The sequence below is a fragment of the Centruroides vittatus genome, unplaced genomic scaffold (assembly GCF_030686945.1).
Source record: "Centruroides vittatus isolate TY-2023 unplaced genomic scaffold, ASM3068694v2 scaffold_861, whole genome shotgun sequence".
NCBI lineage: Eukaryota > Metazoa > Arthropoda > Arachnida > Scorpiones > Buthidae > Centruroides > Centruroides vittatus.
The window spans coordinates 276,599-287,690 of NW_027122718.1; the positions used below are offsets into that span (position 1 = coordinate 276,599).

The following is an 11,092-nucleotide window of genomic DNA, read 5'->3' on the forward strand; positions in this document are numbered from 1 at the left end:
AAATCAGAAGACTTTACAATTGAGTTTAAAAATCCAATACCTGTAAATAATTCAAAATTAGCTCTGAAATCAATGTCTATGTGGGTTTCTTGGCATAATATCGATGAAAAATTTTATAACAATACCTTTAGATATTTTGATAAAAACAAAGTGGCCTGACGTAACGATAGAAAAAGGAAATTACACTCTTCGAGAACGAAATAACTTTTTAGTAAAATTCTTTGGAATAAACAAGCCGCCTATAAAGTTTGGAATTCATTTAGAACCTGGATATAAAATTGATCTGAGTAAAGGTAAAAACTCCACGAGATATTAGGTTTCAAACCAAAGATATACAAAGATGAAGAACAGAATGGAAAATACATAGCAAATATTTCCAAAGGAGTCGACGATATTCGTATTCATGCGATGTAATCAGCGGAGTAGGGTACAAAGATTTCACGAACAATATTCTATATTCATTTATACCGTTTCATTCACCTGGAAGTTTGATAAAAATTGAAGACTAATCCCATATTTGCAGACATCAACAGAAATTGTTATATTTATAGAATTTGAATGTGGATAACTGATCAGGATGATTTTAGATTAAATAAATGAATTACAATAAGCGTAGACTGTTAGTTCGAAGTAAAAAATATTATGGTGGAAATATATTTATCGACGCAATTAAGACAGCCAGCAAGAAGTTATTGCAGCAGGTCAAATCTGTCATTGAGGATAAGACGAAGCAGTTTGTTAAAAATAAACTTGAGAGTATTTTATCTAAAAATTCACCAACTGTGGAAAATAGAGTAATACCCCGTTCGCACCAAGCATTTCAATCTAGATTGTGACCAAGGTCGGCGACTGTGCCTTGGTGCGAACCCTCTCGACTGTTTCAATCTCGACTGAAACGAGGTTCAATCGTGATTGACTCGAGAGAGTTCTTGAAACTAGATCCAGTCATAAGAGAGATCCCACAATCCCACGCACGTGAGAAAATACAAGATGGCTACAGAACACGTGTTGGGCTATCAGCAAAGAAATAAAAACGATGTTTGGAGAGACGATGACATCTGTCTAGTATTAGATATTTGGCAAGAAAAAGTATTTATTTCTAATCAAAACTTCCATTGTGTGTATTGGTGTTTGTGACTTACCGAGTAGTTATGCCAGTTTTATCATCGCTTACAATAGCCGCGTTGTTCTCAAGCTGACTGCCTGTGCGAACGCCACGACGTTCGACTGGCGACAGTCGCAATCCAGATTGTAGGTAAATCGAGATCGAGGGAGTCGTGGATTGTGTGCGAAAGAGGTATAAGGAGCATTTTATCCAAACAAAGTTTATATGGAACAGGATTAAAGAAATTTTTATATTAATAAATGGAAAAGGTTTGGGATTTAACTCTTCCAAATTATTACAACAACGAAATTGAAAGTTTCGAGTACAAACAGCATAGAGAAGACAAAGTTACCATCGACGAAAAGGAATCGGTGAAATACAAATTTAATATTAAAGATGTACATATGATTTTATATTCTAGTGGTTATATCTGCCCAGAACTGAAAATTACAAAGCAGGATAGTTCTTCAATTGGAACTGATAACATAACCTTGGTAAATACAGGAAACTTGTTCTTAAGATCTGAATTACACATTGGTAAGACACTAATTGAAGAAATTGAATTGCCCTCATTGGTTAACACGTTAGCGGTCTTATAAACTTTACAAAAGATTATTCTACTTCCGAAGCAACCAATATGTTGTTTTTCGTCGACACCTCGGAATTGCCAGATAAGCAAATTTTGATATTTGATGGACCCGATAATCGAGCTCTTGGAACTAGAGCAAAAATGGAGACTTTTTAAATGGATTAAAGAAAAATGCAAATTATAACAAAGGATTTACTGAAAGATGGATATTAACCAAAAAGCAGTAACAAGGTCAAACTGTGGATACCAATTAAACAGATGTTTGGATTTTTCAACAACTTTAGGAAAATAATAGCAAACATCGATGTTAGATTTGTGTTCTGGAGAAATTGGAATAACGATATGATCTATACCAACGTTGACAATCCGAATTATAAAGTTATAATATCAGATTGATTAAAAGTAACGTTCGAAATGGTCTAGCGGTACAATAATTTTAAATACAACCGCAGATGAAATCAGAAATATTTTTGTAATCCCACAATATCAAGAAATGGAAAACGATCAGAATGAAAATAATATGATATTTGATAACTTAGATGTGATGAGAAGCTGGTTAAGAATTAATAACGATAAATATCCAACAGAAGATTATAATGTTAGTTTTAAACCAGGAGAAGTAGATTATTCGAAATATTCAGATTTCTTAGCAGCGGGATTAAATACTAATGGTACAGAGTCTGGTTGTTTAGTAAGTTATACAAACTACGGGAGACTGTATCCTATAATTCATTTCGATGTTTTGAATCATCCCTCTTATAATAATGTTGATAATCTGAAAGTTGAATTCTTTTGGCACCTGCTAAATCGTATAGATTTTATTTCGTTTTAGCCAAAAGAAGGAAAGGATTTATGAACGTGTACAAGACTTTTGAAACTGTTAAAACTTTAAAGTAAATAAATGGCTAGGTATCTTTTTGGTCAATAGTACGACGAAGTAAAAGAAGGTCCTCCGGGTAATGGTTTCAAATTAACATATGATGGAAATTATGATATGCAAAATAAGATCTTAAAATATTGCAAACATCCAATAGACAAAAACAATGCTGCAGCCAAGGTATATATATATATAATTTTGCTAAAGATAAACTTAAAATAATCAGTGAATTAAATAAAGATTTTCAAGCTTTTGCTAAAAATAATGATAATAAATTAAAAATATTAGATCACATAACTGACAAAACTAATTCACAAAAAAATATTAATGATTTAATTTTAAACGTTAATAATTTCATAACAGAAATTGGTGAAAAACTTCAGAAATTAAGATGTCTGAAATTACATAATGGTGCTTTCAATGCAAAAAAACAAAAGAATTGGTAATGTTGATGATTCAATGGAAGACAAAAATGTTGTGAATAAATGATATTTAGAGAATAATGCTTTAACCATAAAGGACAATGTGTTTGATGCAAAAAATAAAAAGTTAATAAACTTATCACAACCTACATCTAACTTGAAGGCTGCTACAAAATTTTATGTAGATAATTGCATCTTTAGTCTTAGCCAAGTTGACAAAAGACAGCAATATGCTTTCTAGAACTCAAAATGGATTATATGTACTGTACCTCCAGCTCTTGCTGAAAAATGATTTTTATTATTCTAATAATACAAGGTGTGACAATTAAATTCCAGGACTGGGGTAATAAAAGGTCACAAAGAACATGTAATGAAAAACCCTTTTTAATATGTTTCAAAGTAATCCCTCTGGAGAGCAAAGTCACTTCCGTTGACAGCTGTCAATTCTTTGGTCACATTGCACTGTATGTCCTCCAGGTTGTCGAATCTTCATTCCTTCAATGTGATTTTGATCCAGTAAAGAAGGGTCATCATCAACATCTCGAATGAACTGTTGACACGCTTTCAGCCGGAGACGCTTTTTGTCCTCGGTGAGATAGTGCGGAACGAAGCGGGAGCAGATTTTTCTTTTGCCTAAATCTTCGGTGATGATTAAGAGAGTTGTCTCCAGATTGATACCAGTTATCTCCACTATCATCCGAATAGATACTCGACAGTCACACCGCAGCAAGTCTCCGATTTTTTCGATGCTTTCTGATGTCCGAACTGATCGAGGTCATCCAGGGCGAGCATCGTCCTCGAAGTCTTCCCGACCATCCCCGAAACGCGCAAACCACTCGAAAACACAAGAGCGGGATAGAGCATCAATCCCGTAAACTTGCTTGATGTGGGCATATGTCCCTGTTGCACTTTTACCCAACTTGTAACAAAACTTAATGTTTGCTTTTTGTTCCACGAAAAAAACGTGACAGCACTTTCTCACAGTAATATGTGAATGGAGTACAGAAAAAGAATGAGTTACGAGACACGAACAAATCTTTGCAGACAAGTAGCCAGATGGTTGAACTATTATGACAAGTTTAGACAAGTTTCTGCATGCTGATACTGCAGCGCTACACGACCGGTCCTGGAATTAAATTGTCATACCTTGTAAAAGGATGATAAATTTAAAAAATTCAATTATAGGTTTGGATACAAAATTGTATGTCAAGAACTATTTTAAAATTGATAAAAATCCAAACAATATAATTAAAAAAAACCGTAGATGGTTTATTTGCTTCAAGTAACGTTTTGTTCATCTTAAGAGGTTTTCTGGATTTAGCTAAACCTATGATACCATCTGAAGATGTAAAATTTTATTTAACCTTAGGCAATCCTCCTATTAGTGATAGAGATAGAATAAATTACGATATAAAATACATGTTAGAATCTGATGGATTCATTAGTAAGATTTATTTTGCAAGCAATTTTGCAGTATTTAGTATATCTATAGGTATATTTATCAATGATAAATCAGTATTTATCTTTAAAAAACAGAAAGGAGAAACTTATTTAGTTGTAAATGAAACTATTCCATTCACTGTAAGAGATACAATTACAGTTAAAACTATAGAAAAATATCCATCTTATGAGGAACTGGATGTCAAGTTTTTTGATAAAATTAGATATTGTATTTCAATGTTTATAAATTTACTGTATTGAAATTTTTTCCCCTATATAAATGGAGATTCTGAATGAACTAAATGCTATTGGTAAACTTCAAAATATTCCCATAAGAAAGTTAAACAAACTGCAAACTGATAACGAATATCCAGTTCGTAATGTTAAATCGGTATCCACTCGCTACGGTGATAGAACATTAGTAGTTCTCGTGGACTATAAATGGAATGAATTTCAAGTTTATCTGCCAGATCGACTCAATAAAAAAATAGCGGATAAGTGTATTGAGGATTTAAAAAAAAACGAGCGATTTAAAATTTGTATACAGAGGTATGAAAGATTGTGGGAATTCTAATAATGCACATATTGTTGAGTTTGTTGGTAACTAGTCATAGGCATGATATCTGGTACCAAATCCTTTTATTTTTTGCTTGACAAAATTCTGTCATTCACACCTCGTGGTAGATTTTTACATATTGATAGATAATATAGCATGTTTAATTTTCCAATTGGGGCTGGTGAGCTAGAAGGAATAAAAGTATTGATAAATTTATAGGCATGTAAATGAGATGATTTTTGGGGCATTCATATTTTAGTGAGCCAGAAACGTTTTGGGCATGTAAATGAGAATGTTTTTATGTTTTGTTATTTTTGGGTGATTTTGTTTGATTTTTGGGGCATTCACATTTTGGTGGGCCAGAAGCAGTATAAGTGTACTACTTATTTAACATAAATTGAATGGTTAAATTTATTACATAAATGTCTGCTGGGACATATCCTCTTAGTAGGACTTATTATACTGGTGTCTGGGTTCTGCAAATTGAGGAAACTTATTCAGAAAAAACAATCTTTATTGTTCACCTGTTTAATCTGTAAAACAAGTAAAACAGCGTGAACAATAAAGATTGTTTTTTCTGAATAAGTTTCCTCAATTTGCAGAACCCGGACACCAGTATAATAAGTCCTACTAATACAATACGTCCCAGTAGACATTTATAGAGAGGTTTCGTGTCAACATCACGAGTGACGTCATGAGCATGCGCAATTGTCCAGTGCCATCTTTGTGACTTGTTTACGTTTTGTGTGTGTTCACGTGCACTTTAGCTGGAGTTCTTGTGTTGTTTATTCGTCCCGAATATCACTATGGTAATTTGTTGTGTAATTGGGTGTAATGTAGTTCACTCAAGAACTAAGGAACATCATTTTTTTAAAATTCCTGGCATTATTTGTCATCGAGGACCCCAAACTGAGGAGCTTTTACGACAAAGACAATCTGCATGGCTCTCGAGAATTAACCGGAAAAATTTCAATACGGATAAAGTGAATATCAATACAAGAGTTTGTCAGAAACGTTTCGTTTCAGGTAAGCAATAATTCACATTACTAGTTATCAATAAATTAGGTAAACTTTTGCACGAGTATCATAAAGTGCCTGCTTGTAATATACAGTAGAGTTAATATTAAAGTGTTAGGCAAAGATAATCGCTTAGCAGATGAAGAATTAGAAATACATTTGAGCCAATTGTTCTTCCAGTCTAATTTACATAAATAAAAGTGTGTATTTTTTTAAGATATAAACCAATAATTTCCATTGTTTATTTTACAAATAGCTAAGTTAGGTTATTTTGGTAAGCAACATTAACATTTCTTTAAGATGCTACTTTTTACAATGATTTTTTACATTAGTGACAAATAATCATTACATAGTAACCTTCAACTTGTTCCTGACAAATTCTTATTTATTATTTATATACAGTATAACATACCATAATGATAAGTTTTTTTAATATTGTTTACTGTTAGTAATTTTACATACACTATATTAATAATAATAATAATTTAATATTAAATTGCTATAATATATTATTTAAAAAGTTTTTTTACCCAAAGGAAGACCTTCCTCATTGTATGACGAATCATCTCCAGACTGGGTGCCAACATTATACATGGGGTACGAGAGTGGCCACAACCCAACTGCAAATCGGGAGCATTACGAAAGAGCACGTAATCGCAAGAGACAACTGAAGCTTGCTCCCAACCTTCTGCTGTTAAAGATGTAGAGATCTCAACAACTGCAGAAGTGGAAGAGGCAGAGACTTTAAAATCTAATACATGGATCAACAACATCTTTAGTTGAAACTGTCACTTGCCAGACCGAATTTAAGGATAAGGGTTTAGAAAGCCTGCAACACGAGCGTACAAACTTAAAAACCGAAGTTTTATTATTAAAAAAAAAAAACATGTTCTTAGCGAAGAGTTTTTTGAGGGTGACGACAATAAGGTTCGCTTTTTACTAGACTCGGCAATTTTAAATTGCTTTCATTGGTGCCGAACCTTTATTGCAAACAAATTGATCATCCAAATTCCAGAAAATTAACTCCTTTTCAAGAGATGATAGTATGTTTGATGAGACTTCGCTTAAATTTAAGTTTGGAAGATTTGGCTTACAGATTTAATATTTCAAAGGCCACAACTCTTGATCTACAACAAAGTCTGACAAGCTGGCTTAGTATGGATCACCTTGACACAATGAAATTTTCTCTTCCTGTAAAACTACATCTTGTCCCGTTAGACTGCCAGAATAGCTCGCAAGAAAAGAATCTTTTTTAACTTTATCCACGATAATAGAACTGCAGTATTTTTATAAGTTTAAACCGAAAGAAAGGCACTACCAACCCCTCGAACGGAAAGCTAAGCGAACGGAACCGGCCACAAAAATGGCGAAGGGGCGGAGCAACCGTGCGTTTTATCACGTGACGTGCGACCTCGAAACCTCTCTATATAATAAATTGTATAATAAGAACACAAAGGCATACGAACGAATAGTTAAACTTTTCCAAATTTATGTGAATACATATAATAACTTATTTAAAACTTTTGGTTTTTCTAATATCTTAATTTAATAATTAAATATTAGATGACAAAATAGTGCATTTTTTGTTAAAGAATTCATATTTTGTTAGTGTGTTAATTATAAAAATTGAAGTGTAATAGAATGTATAATACATTTGAAAATGAAACAAATTTATAATTTAAATGTTATCAAAAAAACTATTGTATTTCAGTTTTTAAATTTATTAAAAATCTCATTACATAGAATAAGGTCTGACAGAAAAATGGACAATTATACTGTTAGACTGTTATTAATTTTTGAATATTTTAAAATAATTTTTCTTTTACAAGATCATCATGCAAGTGATTTTCATTCTTGCACAAACACTCTTCACATCTTCAAAGTATGTCATGCACACAGTGGTGCAACATATCCTTGGGTGTGTTGATTGCATCGTGAGTTTTGTTGTAAGAGTTTTAATGTCCATAAATTTAGTGATTGTTATAGATGTTGTCACAGCTGATATCATAAAGACACAATCACTTAAATTGTGAAACAAAATTGTTCAAAATATACCAATAGTGACATAAATATAAAAATAAGAAATTCAGAACATCGAAGTGTCCCGACACCTATCGTCAGGACGACAAGGTGTCTAGTCACCCTAAATAATTTATTCTCACATTGTATTTTATAAAATGTTATATTGATAATTTACATCAGCAATCATCTACACATGCCTAATGTTACATGCAGAATGATTTTTAATAACAACAGCTTACTGGCCTACAGTAGAAAAATGTAATCTTTTTCATCATTCAATTTTTGTTCGGGTTTGATCTTACAGAAGGCAATATCTTATTTATGTTTTTTTTTAATTTAATAATAATAAAAGTATGTGAACATCTTCATTTTACATTAATTACTCTTTAGCTTACAATTATTTGTATATATACACGCCCTTCAACTTCTAGATTTTCTCTTTCAAATTTTATTTAGTTTTTTTTGGGGGGGTTCTTATAGTAATTTTTCTAAATTTAAACATTACGTGCAATGATTTTAATTTTTCTAATATGTGGACCGAAAATAGTTCTTGTTTTTCTTACTCGAATTCAGCCGAAGAACATTTTAAATAATTCTGTATCACTTTGTGTATTGTCTAATTAAATTATGTTAAGTGAGAAAAGTAAATTGGTTTTAAGATATTTACTACTAATCATAAATTTATCAAGACACAGAATAACAGCCTATTTCTACACCTATTCAAGTTACCTATTAGGTTGATTTTACTGGAAATAAGAGTTAGTTTTTTCTTTTATATTTTGCATATATAGATTAAAATGACTTATATATCTTATTCTATGATTTAATTACTATTTAATAATTTATTATATCTATAAATAGTAAATAACACGACTTTATTTAGTTTAATCTTATAAATTAAAATTTTAATATATGCAAATAATAATATTAACCGAATACTATGTTGCTTATTTGTTTAATTTACTTTCCAGTTTAACAAAAGATTATAGGAAAAGACCTAAATACAGAAAGTTACTGGTATGAATCTGTTTTTTCTTTCCTATTAGTAGTTAAATATATTTTTTTAAGGAATTCTTTTGTAGTCGTGCATTTGTATTATAAGTAGTAATTAATAAACTTTATAATACGGAATTCCGTCTTCGGCGTTACGGAGCTATTAAATTTACGGATTTCTATAATGTAATACGCACGTTATACTATATTTGCAAATTATTATTTAGTGTTCGGCGTGAAGGAGATCTTTCCAGTATTTTAAATTTAAAACTGCTTTGTGAAATTTTTTGAGGTTGATCTTTGCCATAATGCAGTGGTTTCCAACCTGTGGGGCGTGCCCCCCTAGGGGGGCCCGAGACTGTTGCAAGGGGGGCATGCAGCTGTTTCCAAAATATCATTTTCGAATACAAACCAAAAAAGTCGAATAGGTGTCAAAAAAATAAATCAGCAAAATAGGTATACGTAATCCACAATCCTCGCCGCGAATTTTTCGGGTACAAATGCTAAAACATCCATCCATACTCTTGCTGGAACGAGAACATCTCGCTTTCGCGTTTGGAGCCGAGCGCGCTTTGAGTATTTATGAAATTAGATTGTTAGAAAAATTAAGGGGGCGCAAGAATTTTTTTAAAGGGGGCTCAGGTACAAAAAGGTTGGAAACCACTGCCATAATGTATCGATAACATAATGGTCATGTTTTTTAAGTGAGATCAAATTTTAGATGTTTTTCTGTTTTATTTTTACAGATGCAGATTCATTCATTTTAAACTAATTACTGGCAAAACTCGAAAAGCAAATAAATTTAAAATCGGATGTTTCTATCAAACTCTTAATTACTTTTTTAATCTTTCTTTTTTCATCTATAAAAAAAGCAGATAAACAACTAAAATTTGACTTATACTTAGCCTATTGTAACAGTGGTATTTTCCATAGATACTACGTAAAAGAGAGAATGTGATTCTTGCACATTTCTGTTAGGTGATATATGGCTTCTATTTTGACAAAATTTGGCCACGTCTGCTAACGATTACTTTCGATCTGGGAAAATCCGAAAATTTCTTGCAAGATTTCGCCCGCGAGGTCGCGTTGCCGCATTTTCCCACCAGATCACATCGACACTCGTAAGATTCGGAAATATTATCGTCTTACGGAACTGCAGACGTCGCGTCGCGATTCGTATAGACAAATACGAAAAAGTAATTGGCAAATTTTATTTAAAATTTGATTTATTGCAGGAAACTGCGTTTATTAAGAAATACGAAACGCTGGACGTGGACGTGGCGGCGTGGTTCGCCGTGGTCATGGCTTCGACTCAGACGCCGAGACCGTCGAGGCACTTCAGGCATTTCTGACATTGCTCGAAATATAAACATTGTGTTTGTAGAAATGTTAAACTATATAACGATTTATCGACTTGTTGGAGGAATTCATTAATTATCGAAGAGGGAAGTTATTTCTCCGATATTCTACTAAAAGTTACGTTTAGGTTATAGAAGTTAATTTAATTAACTTATATGTATTGATCACGAATTTCTATATTGCTGCCTTGAAAATTCTGATCTCTACAAATAAAATTAACTTCATTTTAAAATCATATATGAACTATTATAATATATTTAAAACAAAAACAAAAAAATTAGTTTTATGTAAATATAAAGACCACAAAATGTGAAATATTTATGATCGGCTGCAACTGACGGCAGCATTTTTTTTTAGTTGGATTGTTAAATTTAAAAATTATTTTTCAATTTTTTTTTATTCTAAAAGAAGTGAAATTATTGCGTGCCTTTGTTGTTGGGTTAATTACTATTTTTATATATATATATATATATATTAATGATTTAAAATAGTAAATAAATTAATCTTTTCTTTAATATTTGTTTAGGATTATTTTGATCTTTAAATCAAAAAACAATAATAATTTTCTTTTAATTTCTTACACGATAAATCGAATCCACAAAGATCCGCTTTTCTTTATTTTAGTAAATAATACAATCGAAAAGCGGATCTTCAATTTAAACACTAGACGAGATATACATATATTGATATATTCTGTGCATATTTTTGTGAT

General features: G+C 31.7%; 1 protein-coding gene across 1 annotated transcript in view; it reads left to right on the forward strand.

Moving 5' to 3' along the window:
- hep (hemipterous) overlaps window positions 1-10,612 on the forward strand; it is a 74,176-nt gene extending 63,564 nt beyond the window's left edge. Inside the window, exons 9-10 of the mRNA XM_067288361.1 lie at window positions 9,000-9,045; window positions 10,257-10,612. Of these exons, the coding sequence (XP_067144462.1) occupies window positions 9,000-9,045; window positions 10,257-10,373 (163 nt within the window). The 3' untranslated portion in view covers window positions 10,374-10,612. The remainder of the gene's footprint in view (window positions 1-8,999; window positions 9,046-10,256) is intronic.
- The last annotated feature ends 480 nt before the right edge of the window (window positions 10,613-11,092 follow it).